The sequence below is a fragment of the Embiotoca jacksoni genome, unplaced genomic scaffold, assembly GCF_022577435.1.
Source record: "Embiotoca jacksoni isolate LCO1_2020_lvr unplaced genomic scaffold, fEmbJac1.0.p SCAF_8, whole genome shotgun sequence".
Lineage (NCBI taxonomy): Eukaryota > Metazoa > Chordata > Actinopteri > Embiotocidae > Embiotoca > Embiotoca jacksoni.
Genome location: NW_027185436.1, coordinates 16199995 through 16227114, shown reverse-complemented (window position 1 = coordinate 16227114; position 27120 = coordinate 16199995). Strand labels below are relative to the sequence as shown.

At 39.6% G+C, this 27120-nt stretch overlaps 2 protein-coding genes across 2 annotated transcripts in view; both read left to right on the top strand.

The window, feature by feature from the left end:
• The first annotated feature begins 3160 nt into the window (after positions 1–3160).
• On the top strand, positions 3161–9863 carry bco2l (beta-carotene 15, 15-dioxygenase 2, like). Its single transcript, XM_069138361.1, has 10 exons — positions 3161–3371; positions 3781–3899; positions 4054–4156; positions 4669–4809; positions 6529–6693; positions 7123–7283; positions 7717–7854; positions 8553–8735; positions 8920–9030; positions 9336–9863. The coding sequence occupies exons 1-10, from the start codon at positions 3176–3178 to the stop codon at positions 9450–9452; spliced, it is 1434 nt and encodes a 477-aa protein (XP_068994462.1). The 5' UTR covers positions 3161–3175; the 3' UTR covers positions 9453–9863.
• A 3547-nt stretch (positions 9864–13410) lies between these two features.
• LOC138191708 (GDNF family receptor alpha-2-like) overlaps positions 13411–27120 on the top strand; it is a 52048-nt gene continuing 38338 nt past the window's right edge. Inside the window, exons 1-3 of the mRNA XM_069138648.1 lie at positions 13411–14093; positions 15365–15721; positions 26105–26191. Of these exons, the coding sequence (XP_068994749.1) occupies positions 14042–14093; positions 15365–15721; positions 26105–26191 (496 nt within the window). The 5' untranslated portion in view covers positions 13411–14041. The remainder of the gene's footprint in view (positions 14094–15364; positions 15722–26104; positions 26192–27120) is intronic.

Here is a 27120-nt window from a genome sequence, read left to right as displayed (position 1 = left end):
ACAGCAGTCTGTTACAAACTCTACTTTCATCACTCCACTTATATTTCTAAATAGCACAGGGCTGAAGCTAATGGAGCAGTTGAACACAATGCCATACATGTGCTAACATTTACAGTAATTATGGAGGTTTATGTAATATGATTCAGTATTAAAATCCATAGGAATCTGGGCTGCATGGTGACACATGCAAATTGCATGATGCCAGACTGTGAGATTAGATAAAAGCGTTAAAAGTGCAAAAACTGTGCAGACTAAATTCTGTATATAATCTAAAGATCATTTGTAGCGACATAATTGTATACTGTCCATGTCCAGTATGTAACAATAGCAACAAAGATTAGCATACTTACCACCATTAAGAAAAATAATATCATAACATTTTATGAAAACTTTGGGCCTGTTCTTTATCACTCAGATTTGAGATTTGGACCCAAGGATTCAGGTGATTTTCTTCCATGATAAACAAATACACAAAAAGTATATTTTGTTGTTGTTTTTTGCTTAAGAATCCACTCTAAAATGTCACAATACAAGTATTGACCTGCATCATAAAGCAATGACTACATTTTGTTTTGTCGCTTTTTTTTATCATGAGTTCAATTATATAATCCAATTTGTATGGTAGTGGTGTTTAGTGCCTGGGCTCACTTCATTGACTTCGGTCCAAAGGTTCAAAGATTTTGATCATAGCTCGTATAAAACCTGTTTGTCTGTTTGATCAAATTCACAGAACGACTAGCTATGTCCAAGACCACAGAGCCCCAGACTCCCAGCAGTGAGTAGACACCTTTTTTCAGATATATTCAGATGATTTCCACATATGTACATTCATCTGAAGAGTGAAAAGGGACATTTACGATTTTATTCTAACTCATTGCTTTCATGATTCCAAAGTATTCATCTTTTAAAAATATTTTCCGTGCAATGCTATTTTTCATAGTTGTATCATTGCATAAATATGTAATTGCTTTTGTCTAAATAAGTAACTGATAACTTGTCTACAGACTCATCCTGTTTCTACATAAAAATTAACCCAAGGAAAGAGCCTTTAGAAGTTGCTTTTTATTACCTTTGACTTTAGGGAAAGGCCATGACAAGCTCAATAAAAATCTTCAGTCTAATTAAAAAATAAAAGTAGAGTTATGTGGCACTATTGCAACTTAGTGTGCCCCTTTTGAAACATAAGATTTAATACCATCAAATGTAAAAACCCTTCTGTACAGTTCAACACAATACAGGTGTGCATTTAGATAATGTGCTTTCTCCAGCTAGTCATAATGGTATTTTGTCACATTTGAAAATCAGAGCTGCAGTTACAATAAGACACGTTGGCATTGTCTTTTGTTCCTGCTCCAAGGACTCCTGCTGAATCAGAGCTGGTAAAAGAATATGAAGAATGTGTCATTAACAGCTTTTAGTCATTCTCTGCTCTAAACTAAAAAGAATGGCTGACAGGTTTCCGCATGGTAAAAATGAAAAGAACTGAAATGAAAAAGATGTGCCAGATTATGACAGCTTGTTCCAACAAGGTCATTTACTTGTATACTGACATGCTGTTGGTGCCACAAGGAATACAATTCATTAAAGAAATGGCTTTCACGAATAAGCTACTGTCGCAATTGTGATTATCTCAAAAATGAAATATAAAGAAAAAAGCAATACCTGGAGCTATTATCCACAACAGTTCTGGGCTCGTCAGTGCAGGTGTTTTGTTTTCAAGAAACTCAATTCTGAATGCACCAGCAGGAAACTACAGAAAATACCCTCCCTAAAAATTATAGCATATATTCAGGCATCATTTGCAATGCTGCAGTAATCACATTCAAAACTCACAAAGTCAACATTGTAAGAGATTGTAAAAGCCTACAGTGGTTATCTCTCTATTGCACATTCTCATTTTTTATTGTCTTTTATACTCGTGTCATGGGAATGAACAAAATTCTTGTTCTGCAGATTGGTTGCAATAACAATTCACACGATCAGGAAAACGCTGATACTATAACCTGAGCCCAGCATGGGGCCCCACATAGAACCTCAATGATTTGCTTTTGCTAATCACGTAACCCTCATATATATTTTATAGTCTCCATCACGTGGAGAGATATGAGGTAATGAACAGGAATTGGTTATTGAATAACAGATAAGACAGCAGATAGCACAGGTGTCATTCATAGTGCATGACCCCAGAGAGCCAGGAGTTCAGACAAGCAGGAGCTGTTAGTGTACAAACTGTTTCCTACTACAGAGCAGACCGTGTTTATATAATAAAAACATTTTTAAACAGTTTGCATGTTTGATTTTTCAATGTCTGAAAAGCCAAACAAAAAAATTAGGCTACAGTTCTTTATTACATTATTATCTAAGAAAAAGTTTATTCAACTAATTTGAAATATAAAGTTCTCCAGGACACAGGATCCTTGCTTTTACACATGGTCTGTATGTAGGATCTTACTACACTTTCTCATTCACTCTTGTTCAAAGTTCCAAGGTTGTAAATGGTTCACAGCAACACACAACCATGTCATAGCTGTATGTGTTTATGACAAAGAAAGACAGACTGTCGGTAGTAAACATGTGGGACCAAGAGTTCAGCTGCTGCTTGTGTATTACTCATGATCTCCTCTCCTTTCCTCTCCTCTCCTCTCCTCTCCTCTCCTCTCCTCTCCTCTCCTCTCCTCTCCTCTCCTCTCCTCTCCTCTCCCAGTATCCAGCAGGCAGCGATGTCCGCAGGCCAAAGGGCTAGAGAGCTTGGCGAATCTGGTGCGTTCTGTGGAGGAAACCCCTGATCCCATCCCCACCACCATCAAGGGAACTGTTCCAACCTGGATCAATGGTAGCTTCCTGAGAAATGGACCTGGGAAATTTGAATTTGGGAAAGACAGGTATTTACAGAAAACTAAAAGTTCACTGAGCTTCAATAGGATGGCAGTTGGTGAAAACATCCATGTTGAAAATCCATACTGAAAATAACTCTCCTGAAAGAAATTTGGGTTTTCCCTTTCAGTGTTTGTTTAATAACAAAACTAATTCCTCAAATATTGAATATTTGCGGAATGGGCATATTCAGTCTACATGGTCACAGTGCTCACATCACTCCTTCTTTATCGTACACAAACACCTTGGTGAGAAATTAATTGTCTTTGTCTCTCTCAGATACACCCACTGGTTTGATGGCATGGCCATGATGCACCGGTTCCACATCTGTGAGGGAAAAGTCACGTACAGCAGCTGCTTCCTGAGAAGTGACTCGTATGTCTGCAACTCAGAGAAGAACCGCATCGTAGTTTCAGAGTTCGGAACATTAGCCATGCCTGATCCCTGCAAGAACATCTTTGCTCGCTTCTTTTCACGCTTTCAGATTCCTAGTACGTGTATCTTTACATAACACTTATTTATGCATATAGGTAACAAGGTGGCTGTACATGCAAAGTAAAAACAAATAGGGATAAAAGTGTTTATGTAAATTGTGTTTCTTCCGTGCTCATGTCCTTGTCTGTATGTGGTGTATTGTGAAATGCTTTTGCAGAGTAATGAAACTTAGTGTTACATTATATTGTGTTTTTTTATTGAGGTAAATGGAACATAAGTCAATATTTGTGTGTGTGGATGTGTGTGTGCACCTCTGTTAGGGAAAAATCAATCTGATGGATGACTTAAAGCCTCTGAAAAATGGAGGAAGCAGGAATTAATATAAATCGTAGTTTCCAGTGATATCTGTGAGAAAGATGAGCTTCGCTGAAGTACTATAATTAATATGTTCCTGTCATCCATATGTGTGAGCAGAGGCCACAGATAATGCCAGTGTGAACTTTGTCAAGTACAAGGGAGACTATTATGTCAGTACAGAAACCAACTACATGAGGAGAATAGATCCGCAAAGCCTGGAGACGAAGGAGAAGGTGAGCCAGGAAGACTATCAGAATTATAAGTCTCTTTTGATTGCTGATACTGTGGAGAGTCAGACTCTCAAGATGATGAGTGACTAAGATTTTCATCATGAATACGACAAGGACAATGACAAAGATGATGTGTTTTTTTATATATCAATGTAAGGTGGACTGGAGTCAGTACATCGCTGTCAACTCAGCTACAGCTCACCCACACTATGACCGTGATGGGGCCACATACAACATGGGCAATTCTTACGGCAAAAGTGGTAATCTTTATTTGCTCTCTCTTTCTCGTTCACCTACCTACCCGTAAATGTCTGCATGCTCACTGACAACAGGCCTCAAATTCTCAGCTTCTCGTGTGATAGTTTTCTACCATAAATTCCAGACCTAATGAGAATGCTTTTAACTGATTTGGTCCTGCTCTGAAATCTGTCACAAATGTGTCCACATTACAAAACAAATGAAAAACCTTTATTTTATTTTCTCTGGTTTGTCTCTGTGTCAGATTTGTCAAGTTAAGCTCTGAATGTTTGTGGTTTGTTTCTGTGAGATGGATTCAGGGGTCTTCACTGTCTTCTAGTGTGAATGGTTATTTTTTTTTTCTCTCTTGTCATCATTGCATTTTATTGAACTACATGAAATTATATTGTCTTATTTGTTACTTGCTGCTGTATGCATTTTATTGTAAAGTACAGAGCGTAATTAACCTTAGCTCATGCATTCTACAACAAATACTATAAAACAGCATGACAATGTGTTTTTGGACCTCATTTAGGATTTTTCTACAACATCATTTGTGTGCCTCCTCCTGAGGAGAAGGCAGCCACAGAGAACTCTGCAGACCTGTCGGGAGCCAAAGTGATCTGTTCCATCCGTGCAGCTGAACCCAGGAAACCTTCCTATTATCACAGCTTTGGTGAGATACCCACTACAGCATAACAAACAGGCTACACTTTCTAAAGTTGTCTGAATGCTGGATGTATACTGGAGTGAAATTAATGAATTCTGCAAGAGATGTTGCTTTTTTCCTGCACTTGCAGGGTGAATCAACTTCACTGAAACTTTGTATGTGCTCATACTAATTACTAATTTGAATTCTAGACTTGTCTTGTTTCTTTTTGTCACTCACATTGGCTTTGTCTTTCTGTTCAGCTCTCACTATCTCTATCTGTCTGTAACTCTGTCTTCAGCTCACACAAATTTACACACTTTTCTCTTACACTCTGGGTCCCTCGCAACACATGAAATCTGTCTAAAAGATTCACAACTAAGTTTTTGGCATAGTTTCTTCCATTGCTTAGCTCTGATAGTATCCTTACCCAGATACACATAATTTGTGTGTTAATGTTTTGATGTTTCTTTGTCTGGTTGTTGTTCATGTTTTACTTTTATATACGTATATCTTTAATTCAGTCAGAACTTTGATAGTCATATATAGACAGATATTTGGTGAAATAGGCTCTGCTCTTTGAGATAGTTATCAAAGAACCTCAGCAGCAACAATATTTTTGCTGGGAGAACCAATCCCCCCTAATAAACAAACACATGGACATTGGATCGCAGTACAACATCAAACTCTTGCCATGCAATTTGGAGGCGGGGGTGGGGGAGAAGGCTGCAGAGTTAAATGTAGAAGACTCAGGTTATAAGCAACCAGTTACTATGACCAGTTAATAGTCAGCTGATTGCCAATCAGTTGATGAAGAGAAACCACTGATGATCGAGCTTTAAGCCGATTCCAGTCAGCAAATGCAAATATGACAAACACAATATATCACAATCCCATAACACAATGCTCCACTTGGTTTTTGTCCTGCACCAGTTCCCTGATTATATCTCAGTCTATATTTACAGCAGACCACCCTTGTCCTTCCAGACTTTCCGGCACCAAGAAATCCCACAAGTGAAGGAACATTGTACAGTTATACAAGGCACAGCTTATTACATCTCTCAGCAGAGTTGTAGTAGACGGGCGGTTATGTTTAGTGCCAATTTTATGTGTTTACTGTATATGCAAGAACAATATTTGTGTCTTGAGTTTTCCCTCAGAGGTGTAAAAAACAGTTAAAAATGAGGCAGGAAAGATTTAGTTTGCCAACTGACTGACTAGAAAGCAACCACTGGATGTTGCGCTCTGCAAAAAAGGGAGATGCGTTCAGAAAGAGTGTCAAATAGTATCATTATTATCATTCTTTACAAAGGCTCCATTACTGGTCCAATAAAACAGCATACTGCCACTTAGAAGCAAATTTTCCATTTACACACAAATATATAAATCACTACTGAATTCATGTTGACAGGTCACATGACCTTGCAATAATTTGCAATAGGATTTTTTTTAAGTGTGTTTATAAAAAACATTTATGAGGCGTATCAGTGGGAGATTGTAAAATCCTTAAACCCTATCAGGAAACTAGTACATCAAATTATCATTGCACTGATGAGTTACACTCTACCTGTAACCACATTGGAGTTCATTCTCCCACCATGACATAGCATGTCTATGGCAAACAAGTTTGTAAATATTATGTATGATGTCCACTGGACTATGATGAAAATATGATGACTAAAATGTGCCAGTCTGGTGTTGTTTTTTAAAGAATACATTTCCTGCTGTGTGTGCCCCTCTCTCTAGTCATGTCGGAGAACTACATTGTGTTTGTTGAGCAGCCGCTCAAGCTGGACCTGCTGAAGTTCATGCTGTACAGAATTCAGGGAAAGAGCTTTCACAAAGTCATGACCTGGGAGCCTCAGTATGAAACCATCTTCCACCTGGTCAACAGGCACACTGGCAAGGTGTGTTCAAATTAGAGTAATGGACATATATTGCCTGCACACAACAAAGTGTGAACCAGAAAACACACACAGCTACTGAAGTCAGAACAAAAAACAAAAGCTGCGAGCTGATTTTTTCATGCATGATGAAATCTTTTCCTTATTTATTGTGATGAAGTCACACTCTAATGGTGTAGCCTTTGCTCATACATTGTTACTCTCAATTCTTTCATCTCATTGCACAGCATACCCATTAAGCATACAAACTTTCAAAATGCTAAGGTGCAACATAATAACAGCAGTGCCAAGGAGGGAGCTTGGTCTAAAATGTAAAAAAAAAACAACACACCAGCTCCTTCTTGTTTGTCCAAAAGCCTGTGAAACTCTGTATTATTGTCTTAATATTTTATGACTCCTCACCAATTGATATGTCTGGTCTGACAGGAGAGTGAAGTGAAGTACCGCACAGCACCCATGTTCACTCTGCACCAGATCAATGCTTTTGAGGACAACGGATTCTTAGTTATGGACATGTGTTGTGGGGACGATGGTGAAGTCATTGGGGATTTCACCCTGGAGAACCTACGAAGTGACAGCGGAGAGGAAATGGACAAGGTAAATAAATTCGGTTTGTTAGTTTGTCATCAATGAGCAGTTCAGATTGAGGTGCATGTCTTTGAGAAAACTGCAACACAGTCAGTCTTTAATGGTGTTTCTGTTTACATCATTGTATGTTGGTTTGCATTTATAACGTTTTCATTTTGTGTGTCTTTTACAACTTAGATTGTTCAATTGCATCTGATATTTTCTTATTTTTTCTTTTACTTGTCAGTTTGTGAGGCAAAAAGCCTTTGAAATATCTGTGATTTCAAATGTGGTGGAGTGTATTATTTTAATCAAAACAAACTTCAATCAAAACCTAACACCAGGATTTTGAGTCAGTATGTTGTAACTGATTGGTTCTCATTGTTCCTGAAGTTACAGTGTACCTTTTACTCAAAGGAGCAACACATGCAGTTTGTCATGTCTGTGATTTTTTTTTTGGTAGTTTTACAACTCGTTGTGCCGAAACCTCCCAAGAAGATATGTCCTTCCTCTAAATGTGGATGAACAAACTCCTTTGGACCAAAACCTTGTCACTCTACATAACTATACAGCCACAGCAAAGCAGACCAAACCTGCAGAGGTAAGTACAGTGGACAGAGTGTGGTATGGTCATTGGATTTATAAAGTAGTACATTCAATTGTACATTAATGGTTGTATAGAATCAGGTAAAGAATGAGGTCTATAATCATGATAAATGCAGCCAATTCACTCCCACATACTCTGTGCAATTATCCAACATGATGACATGCTTAAGATACTTTCTGCAAGACAGTAATTTCATGACTTACAACATGAGAATTATGTCCACCATGAATCTGAACAATTGCCTTTTAACAGCCTGTGTGTGGCCCACACACATGCACACTCACTCTCCATCATTTTCCTATGGCAGAAAAGAGCTGAAAGTTCGAAAGAAAATGTGATGTTTCACTTGTCATGACTATCTGAATGAGATTGTCCTCAGTCAAAGCTGTCAGCGAGAGAGGTGTTATGTACATGTAACAGCTGAAAATCAGCTGTGAAAGTGCTGCTAGTTACCATAGTCACTGAAAACAAATAGAAAAAGTGGGGTTATTCCAATTAAAAGTACACATATTATTAAAGTAAATTTAAAAGAAAATGATTTATTCTTAACTACAGAATGTCCAGGCTCTCTTGCAGGTATCCATTACTTGTCACAGAGGATAATTAACTATTGATCTCTAGCACTCACGATCAAGTTGTTTCACATTACCTTTTGGCTAAAATGTTAAAGTTGCACTGATCTGAACTTACAGGTTTACATGACCCACGAGGAGCTTCACAACGATGAGCTGCTGCAGTACGGTGGCCTTGAGTTCCCTCAGATCAATTACGACAAGTACAATGGCAGACCCTACCGCTACTTCTACTGCTGTGGCTTTGGACACGTCTTCAGCGACTCCCTCCTAAAGATGGATGTCCACACCAAGGAGCTTAAGGTTCTCTATCAATCAAAGAGTACTTAGAGAGACCTCATTGTTGAGTGGGTCGGGTATTACCACATCAAAGTTATTTCCACTGCCGTTTCTGTATCACTGAGAGGGCAGCGGAAGGTTGCGAGTTGGTTTTCGAACATGAAGAAGCTCAGAGTAAAGGGTATGTTTATGTCTCTCCACTGTCTAGGTGTGGCGTTATCCTGGCTTGTACCCGTCTGAGCCTGTCTTTGTTGCTTCGCCCGAAGCTACTGAGGAAGATGATGGAGTGGTCTTGTCAGTCATCATCACACCCAGAGAGGTAATTTAATAACATACAGGAGCAGCAGCGGTCTTAACTTAAACAATACTAACATTACTTTGAGTGATGTTGACACTACATGGTATCTGTATACCAGATTTATACAGAAGAAAGATACACAACAACAGACAGATTTACTTTCTCTGCAACCCAGGCACACATATTGTTATTATACATGGAGAAGACAAATGCTTTGGTACTTTCACTATCATCATTGTGAGAAGGTTGTTCTGTGACCTTTTTTTTTTTTTTTTTTTTTTTTTTTTTTACAAAACATATTTAATCTCCTCTCCATCTGTTTCCAGGAGAAAAGTACTTTCCTACTCGTTCTGGATGCCAAGACCTTCACTGAGCTGGGCAGAGCTGAGGTCCCTGTCAATATCCCATACGGGACCCACGGTGTGTTTAACGAGATGGGCTAGATAGGCCACAGGTTGCAACTCTGTTGCACATGGCTGAAATTGAACCAGCAACCAGTCACTTTGTCCACAGAATGAAGTACATCTGTCGGTGTCATTGGCTGAAAAACCCCTGAACTGCAACAGATAAAAGAAAAGAAAAGAGAGCTGGGAAAAACTGCACAGTCATACTATTTGTTTGTGCCTCCTTGATAAGAATAGATGCATATCCTCACTGTGTTGCTGCCATTACAGTTATAAAGTTGGCAATTTTTAAGAGACAAACAAGTAAGTCCAGCATGGCATCAGCACTCTTATGAAGTTTGTCCTCTGTTCGTATGTGCTCTTGTATGAATTTGTAATACCTCTTTAGACAACGGCCATGCACATGGTACTTACATAGAAGGACTAATATTTTTGGTGGAAAAACGTTGAGAAAAAAAACATTAAGATCAATACACACATCAAAATAAAATATGTCTCCCATTTTTCTGTTAAAACACAAAGTGTTTTTGCATCATCACACCACTGGAAACGCTATACTCCCAGGGAGAACAGAACAGCACTTAGGATACATAAAAATGCATCAGAGGAAATTCAATTTCTGTCACAGTAATGTGATAGAAATGGACATCATCTGAAATGCCTGGAAAACAAATGGAACTAACTGGTCGATAGCCTCCAGAGAGTCTAGCGGGGGTCACATCAGAAATTGTGTGTTGTCTGTTCAAAGCAACCCAAAACAAAGTTGGCATACACATAAACACTGGCATTTAGGACCTGGTACGCGAACAAGAGCAGTTTGTTGTTTCGTTGTATTAAACTGTGAGCTGAACAGAACAGAGAGAACTATAAAAGCACAGGGCTCCTCACATAATGTGAAGTGGCCTACAGCTGCACTTGTCACTCCACCAGATCCACAATTGACTTTACTGACACTTATTTCTTTGGCTATGTTCTCACATTGATTTGAATGGATTGGTTTGAACTGACTTTGGGCTCTGCACCTGATACATGCACTCTGTGGGAAAGCTGAGTGGTTTCAAATATATTATGCCCCATATATTATTGTTTTACATTTTTTAATATTTCAAAATTTACTTAGATAGTGAAGAGTTTTAGTGAGGATATTTTGAAGATATTTTGCAACAGCAAGTTTCAACCTTGAATAATTTATGACTAAGTTACACACATGCAGAAGTTTCATCTTTAGCTTCTCTGAACTGAATAAAACAAGAAATTAATGGAGCTATAATGTACTGGTCAAATGAATTAAATTGTGGGAATTAACAACACTTATGTTTTTGTCATGTTCTCTGCTAAACTCTGGCTTTGTCTCCTAATACGCATGCTGTACAGGTCTCCCAAGATACACATTAATTAGCCCATAATTCCTAATCTAATCAGTCATGCTTAACCTCTCTGTGTACTTGCATGTGTGTCAGTGAGTGAGTGTGTGTGTGCATACCGTACGCTCTGGTTCATTAGTACTCTTTCCAATGGGCATGACCAGCAGAGAGAGATACAGCGACCTTTGCCCTCAAATAAATCTCAAGCTAAATTTTGTGTTAACCAATCTGTGCAGAAGCAAACCCTTATCAGTGCTGCCCAACACTCATTAAACTTAAGTATTATTGGAGGATACATTAAGGATGAGGATCAGCGGTTCAATCAAGGTGTTATTCTGCATAGTTAACACTTTGATGGCTAAATGTGTTGGATTCCCCTGATGGTCAAGCACAGTCACTGTGAAAACACACACAAATAAACTTGCATGCACATCTGTATGCAGGTTTGTCGGTCCTGCTTTCAAGGTGACAGTTTCAGACTGTCTAAGCTCTTATTTGACCCATGAGAATAAGCAGAAGCTCACTCTCAAACTCTCAAGCCCCCTGCTGTCTCACTAAGCACAAGTTATTGCTCAGAGTTTTAACTTTGACTGTTATCTGAATCATTATTTCATATCCCATGAATTCCTAATGATATCATCTATATTCAGCATATTAGACACACTTCTCAGAGGCAGGGAGTGATTTCCCTCAATAGTGAGAACAATGTCTTCTATATCCAGATTTGTCATTCCCCATCTTCACGGTCCTGAGCCATCTTGTGGGAGCGCAGTTATCTGACATATAGATTATGTGCATGTCTGTGTGCATCTGTCCGCATGCCCTCTCTTCACTGCAAATACGTATATGCTTATTTATAAAAGGGTGTACGCGTGTAAAGCCGTGCATGTGTGTGTGTGTGTGTTTGTGTGTGTGTGTGTGTGTGTGTGTGTGTGTGTGTGTGTGTGTGTGTGTGTGTGTGTGTGTGTGTGTGTCTCTGTGGGCTCCCTCTAATCGTACACGTGAAAAAACTGCAGATGCTTTATGAAGTCAGAATAGAGCAATTAAATGCCCACGGAGGGGGTGAATCGTGCATTGTCAACAAGAATAAAATCCAACCCCAGACCTCACCAGAAAAAAAATGTGGGGAGAGGATTTGTCCATATTGCACTATCGTGGATAGACCTAATGTGATGCCTCAATAAGAATTCACAATGCAAATTTTGCTGTTTTATTCACTGTGTTTGCAGCTAATGTTTCTCTCTTGATTTCACGCCTTTCTGTGGTATTAGAAATGTCTTCTTCCTTCTGGGCCTACTGCTCAGGCAACTGCAAACCTCATACAGTTCGTGCTACTGATCTAGAGTGAGAAATCACTTGAACAACTCTTTGTTCTCTGCTCAAGTAAAATAATAAAATTGCACTGGTTTTTTAAATAGATGCTTGGAAGGCAAAAGGTTGGTATTTTGCATTGACATATGCTTATCTGAAAAAAAAAATGGAAGAATAGACTTTTGTGAATCACTCACTGCAGCACTAATTCAGAATAGTTGCAGGATATTTCGTGATGGTGGATGATACTTTACAGTGTCCTCATAATGACAACAACTTAAAACTCGAGAGACAAGAATAAGCCCGGGCCAATATAGGCAGAATGAGGCTGATGTTGCCATTATAGCAGCGAGCTCTTTTCCCTCTTGGATGGAAGCCTGGGCTGACAGTCAAGCATCATTATGAGCCAGTGGCCTTGCAGTTTGTCACTGTCACAACCTCTAAATAGAGACTTTGTTTTCAAGATTTGTAAAGATTTATGACATTCTGGGCACTATTTAAGCGATGATGCACAACGAAGTCATTTTGTTTAATGCGAAGCCACTTTGAAAAATGGCAGATTCTGTGGGTTGTGGGCTTGGCTATTTCCTCTGAGTATGAATATGAGACATTGTGCTTGTTTTTTTTTTTTTTTTTTTTATCTTCCTTTCAATCTGAAGACACACAGATGGTATGTGAAGTGTTGGGATATTACTGAAATGAGCAGTGACATTTTCATCATCATTTTTGAGTCCACCTTTGAACCCTATCCCGAAAAATCATTTGCAAATTTTATGGGTTATGGGAATGAGCCCCTGATGTCAGCCAAAAATGAATTGGTCTAGAGACCTTGCTAAATGCTTGAATAAAAGATTCACTGTGTGTTGGGTGACTGGATAGTCCTGCTATGACTGCAAGTAGCCAGTACGCTATTCCCTTCTGATTCAGATGTAGCCTCTTCTCTCCTACAGATGAATACTGAACAGCAAATACTCTCTAATGAAAGAGATAGTAATCGTGAAAGAAGGATATTATGAATCATAGAAATTGTTTCACAGAAAATCTGAGCAGTACCACAGAAAATCAAAGAAAAACCACACAGGCCAAGTGAGGTCACTGTAATTTTACATGCTGAGAAACACAGGGGCTTCTTCTCACAGCAGGAACATTAGAAGAATATTGTGGTGATTTTTCTGTAGGGTAACATTTATTATTGGGCTTCTGTGTGAACGTGTGCCACGCTTTCCAATGAGAACACCCACCGGCAGCGCCCTCTGCTGGCTTACAGAAGCTCCTCTGTATAAAGTGCCGTGATGCCTCGACACGCATGCAGTCAGTGAAAAAGAAGCGTTCACTCCCTCCAGAGGAGCGCACAACCTTTTGAGGGGAGCCAGTGGTGGAGGGAAAAAAAAAAAAATCCAGTCAGCGTTTTGGAGCACTTTCAGATGAGTTCTTCTAGCTAGTTAGAGATATTGGCATCGCTAAAAGATCATTTTACGCCAGTTTAAGGACTGTTTTGGGGACAAATTGTGTCCAAGGGGCAATTGGAGCGGGCAGTCTGAGTCCTTATAATGCGGAGAGATCAAGTCTCAGTAGTTTGTCGGTATGAATGCAGCTCAGACGGACCCTGAGAAACTGCTTTCATGGATTGACTGACTGATTGATTGGCTGATTTGGTGACTTCATTTGATTTTTTTGATTTTTGATTTTTTTCCAATATCAGAGGATTTTTTTTTTCTGCGTCGTGGTTAATCTAATATTCCCCAAAACATTGTGGATTATTATTTTATTGGGAATCGAGGATTTCTTTTCGGAAGCGAGTGTTTATTTTGGAGTTGAATGAGGATATTGATTTTTTTTTTTTACAGTTAGCCTACGCCTTGGTCAAGGATCCGGAGAGGGGAATTAACCTTTCAAAAGGTGGATATTAGTCTAATTGGACCCCAACTCATCTTTCTCGCTGCTGAGTCCAACATGAAGTCTGTCACTGTGTGGATGTGCGTTTGCGTCTTTCTTCTGCTCGTAGGTAAGAAGTGGAATGTGAAAATAAAATGTACATTTGTGCCCAAATTGTGAATTTTGTGTGTCACAGATATACATTATGTCATCAGTAATTATTGTCAGGGAGAATTTTCCGCTATGTGACCACTCATGCAGGAGTTCTTAGAGGGCACAAGATTTTTTCCTTTTTTTAGATTATGGGCAGTAACATTTTGATCCGCGTTAGATTATGTTTAATTTTCACCCGAACTTGGTCTGTGCGGGTCAATCGATAATATTGGATCCATTAAACACCCGCAGCTCTTATAGTGGAAATAAAGAGCTCATTATAGCAACAACTCAATACAGCTTTCAGTCAGTAAAATAAATCTCTGAGGTTTTTTCAGTTACACACTTAGGCTTGCTTGGTTGAATATGACAAAATCCACCACCGCCGTCATCATTATCATCATCATAATCATCACCTATCATCATCTTCACGTTTATCATCATTAGCACAATTATTAGTGTCCCTGTCTTCCTCAAACGCAAGTAGTCCGGTCAAAATCATCTCACAATATTTTTACACTTAACTTCATGTAACTCTTACTCGTTGGTCTTCTACTGATGTACTGTATCCTCTCTCCACTGCCGATTGTCAGTGCACAAGATCACCACAAGGGGTCTCTCTTGTCATTTCACCAGAACTGTCTGTGCTTTAGTTTGTATGTAAAGGTGCGTTTGAATCTTGACTCCTGTCAAACGGCTGCACCCGTCTCTGCTCTATGGATCACTGTTTACTCAATGTAAGCTCATTTTCTGCTTACCGAGATGCAAATTAAGTGTAGTTCTTGATTAGGCGCTCAGTTGACATGAGATAATTAGCTGTTCTTCAGTGATTTGAGTCCTCCTTTGGTTTGATTAAATAAGAATCATGAAAGGTGCAGTTTCTTTCCTTTAGATGCACTGAAGTTAGTACAGGTAAGCAGGTAAATCACTGGATATAAAGTAAATGACACATAACAAGATCTCGCATAGAAGTGTATAAGACTAATATGGCAGGAAGACTGTAAGTGTTTTGCTAAAAGATGCTCTGGCATGTATGGGCATGCAATAGGCCATAAAACCTGTTTATGGGTCCCACATGCAACTTGTTTCATGCACAAAACAAATATGAAAACAGGTTTATGATTTATACTTGCTCTTGGAAGCACACACTTGCACATGGCCATGAAATCACAAATCACACGTTACTTTGCACTTTCTGAGCCTGCATTCTTTTGTCACCCCCACATGTATCTCCTTATCTTCACCTAGATGAGGCAGCAAGCTCCTGGGATGGCCCCTCAGTGTTGTCCATGTCCTTGGCCAACGATGCTCCAGGATCTTCAAGCACCGGGTCTGGGCCTGGAGCTCAGTCAGAATGGGTGGACTGCATCCAGGCCAGTGACATGTGCAACCAGAACCCTTACTGCAGCTCTCGGTACCGGGTGATGCGCCAGTGCCTTGTGGGCAAGGAGAAGGAAGCCATGCTGGATAACAACAGGGAGTGCCAGGCTGCCTTGGAAGTGCTGCTGGTTAGCCCTCTGTATGACTGCCGTTGCAAGAGGGGCATGAAGAAGGAGCTGCAGTGTCTGCAGAACTACTGGACGATCCACATGGGACTCACTGAAGGTAGGAGGCAGATGGTTTCATGGTCTCAGAAAATTCAGTTTGCATCATATTTAATTGTATCGACATTTCAGAATCAGGGATAGCATTTTTTTTTTAAATAAAACTATTCATGTGAAATTAGCACTGGCTTTTTTTTTTCAAGTTTTTACCTGTCAGCCTTTTATCAACAGTCTGCATCCTCAGTGTCATTTGTTTCCTTCTTTATTCCCTCTGTGGCTGTGAATTCAGCTTACACCATGTTAAGTGATATCATAACTTAGAAGTGTTGCAGAGCTCTGCATGAGCTTAATAGTCAAGTACAACATGACATGCATTAAGCAAGAGGCATGTTCATTGGTGCAGTAAATATTCTGTGGCTGGAGATGTGCAACATACTTTTATTATTTATTGGACTTTGAACAGTCTTCAGCATTACAACATTTATTTTAAATGAATCTTCCGATTTCAAGAGGCGGTGTATTTTCCGAGCAAAGACAAGAAGGATGTAGGATGTTGATGCCCAATTCCCTGATGTCCTCTTAGAGATACCCAGAAGCCCCTGATGAAAAATATATGCATTCCTACTTTGCTCACCCTCTCAAATATAATGGAGCTATAATGGGATTACATTAGGTAGACCTGTTATGGTAGACTTATTGGTTTCCACCTAAAGTGTTCCATTTTACCATGTAATTACGTTACAATCGTATAGTGCAGTGGTCCTTATGTGTCCACTTACGCAAGACATAAAATCTCACTCTTGTTGTAACCCTTCTGGCTTTTACACTGCAATACATCTAGAAGTATAAAGCAGCCTCTGTGACTGACAGGGCTCTTGGTCCATCCTTAAGGGTGAAGGGCCCACAGGGTTTCCCATTAAAGACAAATCTGACTGAATCAGAGCTGCGGGAGATGCTGTACCCTGCAGGGATCAGCTGGAAGGGGGACCCTAACCCATGAGTGACATTTCTTAATGCTTGTCCATGTGGTCAAAGTCTGATTTCAAGTATCCGTGTAAACATGGAGGACGCAATGTGCTCAGCTGTTTTGACACGTGGGGTAATGGTGGAAATGTTACAAAGTCTTTGAGCTTTGAGCATTCTGGGCTTTTGTGTGGTGATTCGTGAAGTGATTCGCCAGGCTGACTGCTCATAGCACCAGCTACACTTCATCAGACTGATGGCAGCAGAGGGTCCCTGACATGAGTTCAAGGGAAATGTAATGACATGGATGCTCCCCAGGCCTTCTGTCTCCCATCCTGTCTTTCTCTCTTTTTCTAACTCTTTCTCCTTTGTAATGATCTTTCTGTTCTCCCTCTGTGCCTCATTCGCAATCCCCTTCTCCTTTCCCTAACAAATAGCTGCATCAGTCAAAGTGTTTGTGTTTGAATGGATGGTGTAAGTTGTCTGGCTGTCAAGGGTAGACCTCCTGTGCCTGCAGTATGCCCTTCACAGAGCATGTGCTTCTTTCCGAGGAATGCTCCTCAGCGGTGTCCTGCTTTGGCCCTGTCGCCCTTGGAGATAAAACCCTGCTTTAACACAAACGAAAAGCTCTTACAGTACAGCTTTAATCTAATCACGATCCATTGTGCAGTCAAGCAGGCTTTTGTTAACTGGAAACAATCTATGTACAACATCCATCTCTGGAAACAAACACAAAAGGCTCAATCCCAGCAGACCCTCTCGAAATGGTGCGAAACCACTTTAAAAATCGTTTGTGGATAAAACAGGAATGTTTTGATGTAGTTGTTAGGTTAGATATCGTGTAATGTTGCTTTGAAAGTTTAATTTTATTAATAAATGTGGATAGATGAAGGGCACCGAAGTGTGTGAGAAAGAAATATTTAAAGAGATAGGTACTCAGGATTCAAAAGAGTGGCGCCAGAAAATGTAAATGGACATGAATGATTAACAGAAGAAGAGATTGTTGAAGGCCTATTCTCACTGATGTAATAAGCTTTGTATGAGGAGTTGTGTCTGGGTGAGGGAAAATATATTTAGGCACCTACTGCAACCCAAGGCTAGGCTACAAAGTGTAGAAAACCACAAAGAAATCTTACTCTGGCTAGAAGTTGGCATATCTCTTACGACCAATGTTGATTAGGGGCAGGAAGGTGCCCTGCGAGCTTGAGGGCTAAACCATTGTGTCTGTGATGAGAAAGCTAATGTTGACCATGGACTGGGATTGATTCAGCACACAGATACTCCACTGCCTCAGGCAAGGTTAACCCACTACCTAAGTTAGCGTGTATACTAATACTCCTGATTGCAAACACAAAAACAAGTGAACATTGCGAATAGAAGTGTATTAATGATCGATCATGCAGGCATATACAATGGATAAAAAGTAAACAAGGAAATGGATTTTTTTTTTTTTTTTTAAAGGGGGGTGGGTTTTGGTTATGGGCTTTTTTTTTTTTTTTTATCAGAGAAAATACATTTTAGATGTTACTATATGTTTTTTTATGAGTCTAAAATTTAGAAGAAAAAAAACCATTAACTTTTATTGGACAAGACCATTATTAGGCTACAACAGCCTACGGATGTAAGCGAGTAGAAGTGTGCATCTTGAGTCATACACAATCTATGTGTCTAATCCTGGCGATAGGGTAACAATCAGGGAAACCTTGTGTGTGTGTGTGTGTGTGTGTGTGTGTGTGTGTGTGTGTGTGTGTGTGTGTGTGTGTGTGTGTGTGCGTGTGTGTGTGTGTGCGTGTGCGTGTGCGTTAGCTACAGTCTTTGCCATGATTTATTACAACCGGATGACACCCGCTCCAACATAGAGAAGCTCACGTTTGCTTAGCTAACAACAAGCCTCACAATATCAAACTATCTCTAAGCTAAAGAGTTGTAAAGCTAATTGCAATAATCACTAGTTCCAGAACAAATGGACAAACAGGTATTTACTTACTTTGCCAGCCGCAACAAGTAACAAACCAGTATACTGGTTGCAGTCTAATTGTAACGATGCTGTTAAAGTGAAAGGAAAAGGGATGTGTGGGAGCTAGTTTATTCCACGTATCGATTAAAATTGTTATTTGTCCCATTAATTGACAAAGTTTTCGGTGTCGCCCACAAGCCTCAGTGATTTTCCTATTTTGCCCTAACTTTTGAGGTTGAACAGCGCTGCTATATTTCAAAGGCCAGTTTTACTTTAAACACATTTGAACATTTGTAATAAATAACTGTTTGATCATTGTCTCCAAAAGGTGCCAAACAAAGAAATTACACATTGTAAATTTAAAAAAAATGTTTGCAGTATGCAGGGTCATGAGCTCCTCTTTAATTTGCTAGGAATTAAGAGTATCATATTAAACCATTCATTTTCCAAATGTGAATGAAGTTAGGATCACTTTAATTAGAGATGCTTTTCTTTGAAAAATGAAGATTGCTGTATTCTTTATCGAGACAATCTTTATTTCCTAGATCAAACTGCCTTTGCCGTCTGGACCTTATCATGTAGAATTACGTAAACTCAGCATGTAAAGCATTCCAGGAGCTGAACTAAGATGTAAAGAAAATCAGTCAATGAAAGATTCAAAACAGCCTTAGAAGGATTTGCTTTTTCGAATGAATTACTTTGCTGATTGTCTGTTCCTCCTTTCACTTTTTAATTAGTAAAATAATACATTATTTCTTTGTATTCTTTGTATTTTTGATTAGATAGTTGTAGTTGAGATTTGGAATGGATATAATAGAAAGAATATGTATGGGCTAGATGACAAAACAGTTGCTCCTTTTTTACAATTAATTTTATGACAAAAGGGAATATTGGATGTTTATTTGTAGTGAGATGTAAATAATTTCCACCAACAGCCAAGCATCAGCATCACTTCTTCCAAAGACTATTCACACTTTCATGGTGTTTCATGTTATGGCTGCTCTCTGCTGTCAGTATGCAGTGATGATGGTCCTGCTTTAAAGCCTCAGTGTTAAGCTGTGTGACATGCACTTTTCTCACCTCTCTTTCTTGTAAGAGTTCTCTGCTCCTTCAGTGTGATAACGGGAAAAAGTCATACGTATTTTTCGAAGCATACGGAGAAGTCTCTCCAGAGGCTGAAACATTAATCATTCATCAAGTCACACCAGACTCACTCATACAATGCTCTGGTAGAAAGTCTCTGGAGCTGCAGTGTGCCCTGTGTCCATGAGATGCGACCATAAATTACATTGGTGATAACAAACAAGGTGAAAAGTGTTTTAAAATTAACAGAATGTTTCTTGAAACAGTGAAAACAATTACAGTACAGAGTGCCCCAACAGAGTGACAATGTGATTCATCATCGTCATCAAGTGTTGCTTAATGTGTCCGCTTAAAATATCAGCAAAACATTAGCAGGTGGTAGCAACTGCAGCTCTGCAACATTTTAAATTTCAAAACACATTCCTCACCCGTGTCAACATGTTTGAATAAAGACGCCCTGTGGCTTTGATGTGGCATCAGATTTCCTTCTTGATCACTATTGTCGGCCTCCAGGCTGCTGTACCGCCCTGTTTGGCAAAAAAACAACAACAGCTATAAGGTGTTATAATGCCAGTCTTTGTATCATTAGTAATAGCGCTAATGGTGACCTGTTAATTGTGTTTTGTAACAGAAAATGGCAGCTGAATTCAATGCGTCAATGCGGCCATCTTTGATGGATAACGGGTGGTTTCTGCTCTGAATGGACCTGTGTCGGTGTAAGGCAATTGGGTTTGAATCTATAAAAGAAGTAATTACTAAGAAAGAAATATTGGCTGTTACACAGGGATATAGTATAGGTGGCTGTGGTTCTCTTCCAATTGTGCTCTGGGTCTCATGTGAATATACCCTTGCAGGTTTGCAGTAGAATTGGTAATTTATACGATAAGTTCCACACCTCCAACATACATTATTTTATAGGCTCAGCTGTGAAATCACAACCCGGGCTTTAAAGTAGGAATCGAAATACTTTTGTGAGGACCTTTCAGAGCAGTTTAATTAGCCGAGCTAACTTTCACTGCATGCGGGGGGTGGGGTGGGGGGGGGGGTGATGGGGAGGGAGCATCCATCAGTTCTTCACACCAGTTTGTTCCAGCTCATTTTGAGAGGAGTCTGTGTCTTTACATGAAATTACGACAATACCTGACAATGTTGTGAAAAGATTTATGAACGAATTTGTATGAATGTCAGCATCACAAAGGTCACGGTACATCATTCTAATACCCACGCGTTGGCCCCTAATGCTGTGGGAAGTTACATGAGACGGACAGTGCAGGAATGCTGCGCACGTCATGATGTACTCAGACACGGAAGAGGAGTAATGGAGAGAGTGAGAGAGGGGACAGGAGGCGAGGACAGGACGGTGGATAAAGGACGAGGGGTGAAACAAATTTGAGAGAGACAGAGAAAACCAAAGAATGAAAGACTGAGAAGAAGAAGAAGAAGAAGAAGAAGAAGAAGAAGAAGAAGAAAGGGAGAGTCATGGGGGGTGGAGTGGGGAGGGGAGGGAGAGTGCAAAGGTACATAGTATTCCTGGGTCCCATCATTACTATGAGCAATGGTAGCAGTCACCGGCCATTACCTTAGCCATCCACTGTCATAAGCAGAACATTTTTCCAGCCTTCCCTGCATGTCAGGGGATAGGGGGAGCAGGCTCCTGCATGCTGAATATGTCCTCTCTGCTTTCTTCCTCTCTGCGCTGGAGACCCATCCGGCACTCACTAGGTGGCTACTTCATCATCAGAGGAAGGAACCTGTCGATAAGCTTCTGGACGTGATCAATAAGGTCTTTCAGAGCTCTCCTCTCCTTGTCCTTTTCATCATTCATCCCAAAATGTGAAAAGGATCAGTGAAATATGATGACAAAACAGGCTCTGTTTGTCCTCCTAAATCTGTCTAATGATTTTCTATACTGTAAGGTGAACTGCCCGGGATGACTTGCTCTCACGATGAGGCCGGTATAGCGTGTGACAGCGCAGCTGAAATGAGGGCCAGGTAGTAGGGTTTAGATTAGCCTTTTATGGCAGAGCGACTTCTCAGGCTCTCTATCAGAGGTGAGAGTGAATGACGGGCCATTCTGCTCACTGAATACTGTCATGATGTGGGCATTAAGACTCACTCCTGGCAGAAAGATTCACAGCAGCACTGAATGAATGCGCTTCGTAGAAGTCAACTGGGGCCGGTGCCCTTTTTCTGTCTCTGCCTGTCACTCTCTCCATCGTGATGTATAGCTGTTTGCTTTTTTTTTTTTCCTGTCTTTATATGGAGGAATTCTACCTCCACCCCATATTACGAGTTTGTTTATACAGCAGCACTAAACATGTTCACAGTAAATATTTCAGTTGCTTAATTTTGACTTATTACATTTTTTTAATTTGTCATTATATTTATTATATATTATATATATTAACTCTCCAGCTCTTTACTTGTGTCACCTTTAAGGTGAGTGAAGATAGAGAGAATCAACAATAAGTGTTTTTACTGATCAATATACAAAATTTAGCACCCGACAGCATGTATAGTGCTGATTTAGGGAAGTGAGTTTGTAACGCTTCCGATTAACATTACCTCCACATAGCCAAAGGGAAGGCTGAAAATTTCAGCACTCATTTTCTCAGCTGTGTTTGCCCATCACGCTACACTGGATTGGAATTGTGACTTGAAATATTATTCCGAGCTAATCCAATATTCTATTTGTATGGTTTGAAATTGAGTTTAAAATGTCAATATCACTTCAAAAGCTGAGCCGTTAACTGAATTTATGCTTCGACTTGTGTTCTGTTTAGCCCAGTTTGAAAAAAAAAGATGCATTTGTGGTATCACTTTGCTTTATCTTTTTGTCGTTGAAACGAGCACATAATGGAAGGAAGGACATTTGAAGAAAAGATTGATGAATTTTATACTAATGTAATAAGATGTGAATTATCATATTCCACTGTTTCATCTGATCCATTTCGATAATACAAATGTAATTTAGGACACGATTTAAAAGGAGACCGGTCTGGCGAGCCCGAACTCCAGCTAACAGCTTATTTACAAACTTTGGGAGTTCTGACAGCAAAGGCTCGGCCACCTTTTGTTACCAGCTGAGTTGTGCAACAGCCAGCAGGGCTCTGCAGAGGACCTCCGGCTGCGCTCCAGGCTGCTCAGGCTGTGCTCGGCTTTCTTTGTAATTAGTATAAGAACGGAAGTAGATATATTGTTGTTACATTAATAAGAAGTAATATGCAACATGCATGAGGAGTGTATGGTTTTCTGTCTGCATTGCCAGCAGCAAAACAAGGCACCAAGATAAAAAAAAAAAAAAAAAAAAAAAAAAAAAAAAAAGTATTAAGCTGGGGGACCATCATTATAAGGCACCTTTAAAAATACAAGGTGAATGACAGTTATTAAAATTGCCTTTGCTTCCAGCCATAAACTATTTGGCAAGAATGTCACTAAAAAAAATCAATAGGACAATTTCCATCACCTCAGTAGTTTAACTTCATTGATAATACATATGAAAAGGATGAGTAACAGTGCCTAACGGCTTCATAAAACCCCTTACAGCAAAAGAGAAGACTGTGAATCCACTTGAAAGCAGCATCCTTCCCATGTTATAACCAAGGAAAGGCCTGATTGTCTGAGCTGTGCCGGTCATGCTCCATACTGTCAGAGCAAATGAAGTCAAACGGAGACTTAATTACAGCGATAAGTTGTTGCCCTGTGGCTAAAAACATCTTATCACTGAACAGCTGGGAAGAATTTCCTATTACTTGATGAATGCGTAATTGGGTCCAGGGTGACTGTCAAAGAGCAGTTTTGTTTCATAGTACAACAAGGCTTCCTGCTGTGGGAATTTACACATCCTAAGGGTGCGTGTGATTATAGCGTGTTTTGCAAATTTATGATTCAGCACGGTTTGTATCATCCATGTAAATACGCCATTAAAATTCATTAACTGCAGCTCCTATTGTGGTTTGATATTATTGTTTTATAGGATCAACCCAGTGCACAGTGTAGGCTTCTACTTGTGAAACTGAATGTTCCTCCATAACAATGTTTGATTCCTGAATGATTGTGCAGTGAAGCTTCTCCACACTGTAAGAGGCTGCCCGAACAAAATGGTAAGCAACCTCATAACAAGATGTTTTGCTTTTGGCAAAAGATAGGCTATCTCTTATTCCATGTTTCTCTGTACAGTACAAACTGTTCTCGGTGCACTGGAAGAAGAATTACACTTTTGTGTGTAATATTTGCCACCTTTTTCAAAACCACAATAGCGGTGGGTGCTGCTGGAAAGAGACATGGTCGGAGGGTTAACGACTATTGTAAGTCGCTTTGGATAAAAGCGTCAGCAAAATGAAATGTAAAATGTAAATGTGAAATGTTAACATGGTTGTTTGCTGAGTAAGTGGCAGTGTTGAACTCTTGAAAGGCTTCAAAGCATTATAGTTTTTGAAGGTAATTGCTGTAATTAGACAGACAGAGAGATCTTGAGTCCTGCAGCCTCTCAAGTCATAGAGACTTGAGAGGCTGCAGGAATGATAGAAATGTAAAGATCTATATGAACCGAGATGCAGGCAGCTCGAACAAATGAGGACAGAAACACAGACATACACAATCAAATAAATGCGTGTACATGTGCAGAGACTAAAATAAAGGGCATATATATAGGCACAAACACACAAACTCAAACTTGGAGGACATAGGTAATTTACTCTTTCTACCACTCTTTGTGTTACTTCGTTCTCCCTCTGCGATGGTCTGTCTTTGTACATCTTTTCTCCCCTTTGTGTCTTCTCTTTTTTTCTCTCTTTCAAACACACATCCAGCCCTGGAGTGAGCCAGATGTCAATAACTATATGTGCTCAGAAAATGCCCAGCTGAGCTGCTCCATCTTGTTATGATAGTCAGTATTGATAAAAAGGAGTGATGTAGGGCTACACATAAAACAGTGACTCTGCAGATGGACATACGGTTGGTTTTCTTTACTTTGTGGACAAATTGTGAAAGAAAATTCACTTTAGTAATTCCCTTTCAGCTTTATTATCAAAGTTTAGATTCTGTGTGCATGTGCATAGATCTTAATTTGGTTTTGATCAGTTTTAATGGATAAACTTGTAAAATTAACATATTCTTTAGTAGAAGTATCATAGCTGATGCTATCAGGCCTTTTATTTCTGATTCTGATTTGATAATTAAGGAGACATGAATAATACATATTGTACGGCACACACACAGCACACAGCTATTTTTGTTAGGACATTTTAGTGACTTAGGTTAGGTTAGGTTAGGTAGTTACTTTATTACTTACTTACAATTATTGTGGACAGCCTAACCCAAACCATAACCTTAGCTATAATTAATTCATGACTAACCCGAGCCTCGACCAAACCTCAGTTCACCCCTCAGCGCTAATCGTAATCAGGGCCTCAGAAATTACATTTTGCCTCATTAATATGTGCTCTGGTCCCCATGAGGACCACTGGTCCCAACAAGGTCGGTGTTTATACAGGAAAAAAAAAAAAAACTTGTGCACACGCGCACACACATTCCACAATAGGCTTACCTATTATCACAGCAGCTAGAAGACAACATTTTATCAGCTCACATCATCTTTTTTGAAAACATCCGAGGAGCATGTTGATAAACAAAATGTACTATATATATTGTTTGGATCTGCTATCGATTGGATGTCGTGGAAATACAGTCTTGTACCAACAGGTTTCAGATTTTCTCATTTGTAGCAGTGGGCCTCCAAGCCTTCCTCACAACACCCTGACTGTTTCTGTTAGGATCAGAATGCAAAGCTATTACACACTGGAGGGTTTGTCTCAATCACACCGAATGGCTATGAATTTTAAATGTGGGATTAGGGCCTACAGAGAAGCAGACACATGGGAGAGACTCAGTCAGTTGAGTGCTAATTTGATTTTTATTTTTTTTATTTTCTCCAAACAGCTCTGGAAACACATTGTTAGCAGGGAAGATGCATTGCTCGTTCTTTAGTCCTTCAACTGCTCCCTAAAATCAAACCACAGCAGGAACAAATACTCTTTCCTAAAGGAAATGATTTGATAATGATGAACATCCTGTTTTCCATATGAAAAAAATAAACAAGTTGTTCGCAGTGAGAGTCAGTAGTTGATCAGCCGGTCCAACATAGGGAAATGACAATATTTAAGTACAAGGATACATTTAAATCCAAAGCGTTCAGTCGACACATCAAAGAAAAAAGAAAAAACTTACTTGTTACAGTGTTTCCTTTGTGAGAAAATTTGAAGTCAAAGAAGGAGGCGTGAATTTAATTTCCCTTGTATTTTTTTTTTTTACAACTGTATGTCTTTAAAAAACTATTGGAACTCAAATGTTTTCCTACATACTGTATGTTTTGAGGTTAAGTGTTTGCAGGATATCTACTTGGGTGATAATGAATTTTTGTTGTTCTTACTGTTGTTTCAGGTGGTGACATGGAGGACTCATCTCCGTATGAACCTGTGGCACCCAACCGACACCCTGACGCGTTCCGCTTGGCTTCCATCTCTTCAGGTATGTTGATCTTTGACCCACGGGAGTGTTTTCTAAATTAGCATCCCTATCTAGGGTATTAAGCACAAAAAAACATTTGGTTATTGATAGGGAAAGATGGTGGTTTGGAATAAAATGGTAACTTGAAACGTATTGGGAATTACTTCCTTTAAGTTATGCAACCTCTCAGCATGGCAACAGTAAATGCGGTTTTCAAAAACTGTCCCAACTCGTAGTTGGAAATGGGAAGCGGACAGTGCACTCTTGCATCCAGCGTTATGTGACTTTCATCGTCATGGAATCAAACATGGCTCCCCTGCACTTAAGTCTGCTGTTGTAATGAACTCCACCCAAACGTCCTTCTCTAAACAAGGAAAAACTCACATTATACAGACGTCATGGGAACTGCTGTATACTTCAAGGGGACACCACATTGTTGGTATTAATTCCATCGCTAGAGGTCACTTAACATAGCTTTGGGTTGTAATAATTTTTTTGGGGGGGACAGTATCTTGATCTTAGCTGAACACTCAATTTATCCTGAGTTGACAAGTAATTTTGATATTTCTCTTTGAGAGAGTTCTCTATAAAGGTTCAGTGCAATAATACAAAGGACCTGTGTAAAGCTTTCCTCACTGACTATCCAAGTCCTTGCCTTTGATTATTGTTGAATCTGTCATGTGACAAACAATGGTTGTTGTCGGCTTGTGAGGTAAGCCATTCACTCTCAGTGCACCACCCCACATTTTTCCCAACTATGGATTTTTCTTTCAGTTTGATTTCCTCTTCAGTTTACTAATTAAACAGCCCAGCACTCAGCAGGAGAGCTATAGCCTCCTATTTAATCTACTGTTACTAACGTCATGGTATCACTGATCAATGCAGATCTTATTATAAGACACTGTTACAATAGTTCATGCATTGCAGAAAATCAAGTTGTTCAACTGTGA

Bases quoted from the DNA above. Each gene is read 5' to 3' on its own strand.
- bco2l (XM_069138361.1), top strand. From the start codon at position 3,176: ATGGCCATGATGCACCGGTTCCACATCTGTGAGGGAAAAGTCACGTAC. The intron at 7,284-7,716 runs GTAAATAAATTC...TTTTTTTGGTAG, and splicing joins GCGGAGAGGAAATGGACAAG to TTTTACAACTCGTTGTGCCG. The intron at 7,855-8,552 runs GTAAGTACAGTG...CTGAACTTACAG, and splicing joins AGCAGACCAAACCTGCAGAG to GTTTACATGACCCACGAGGA.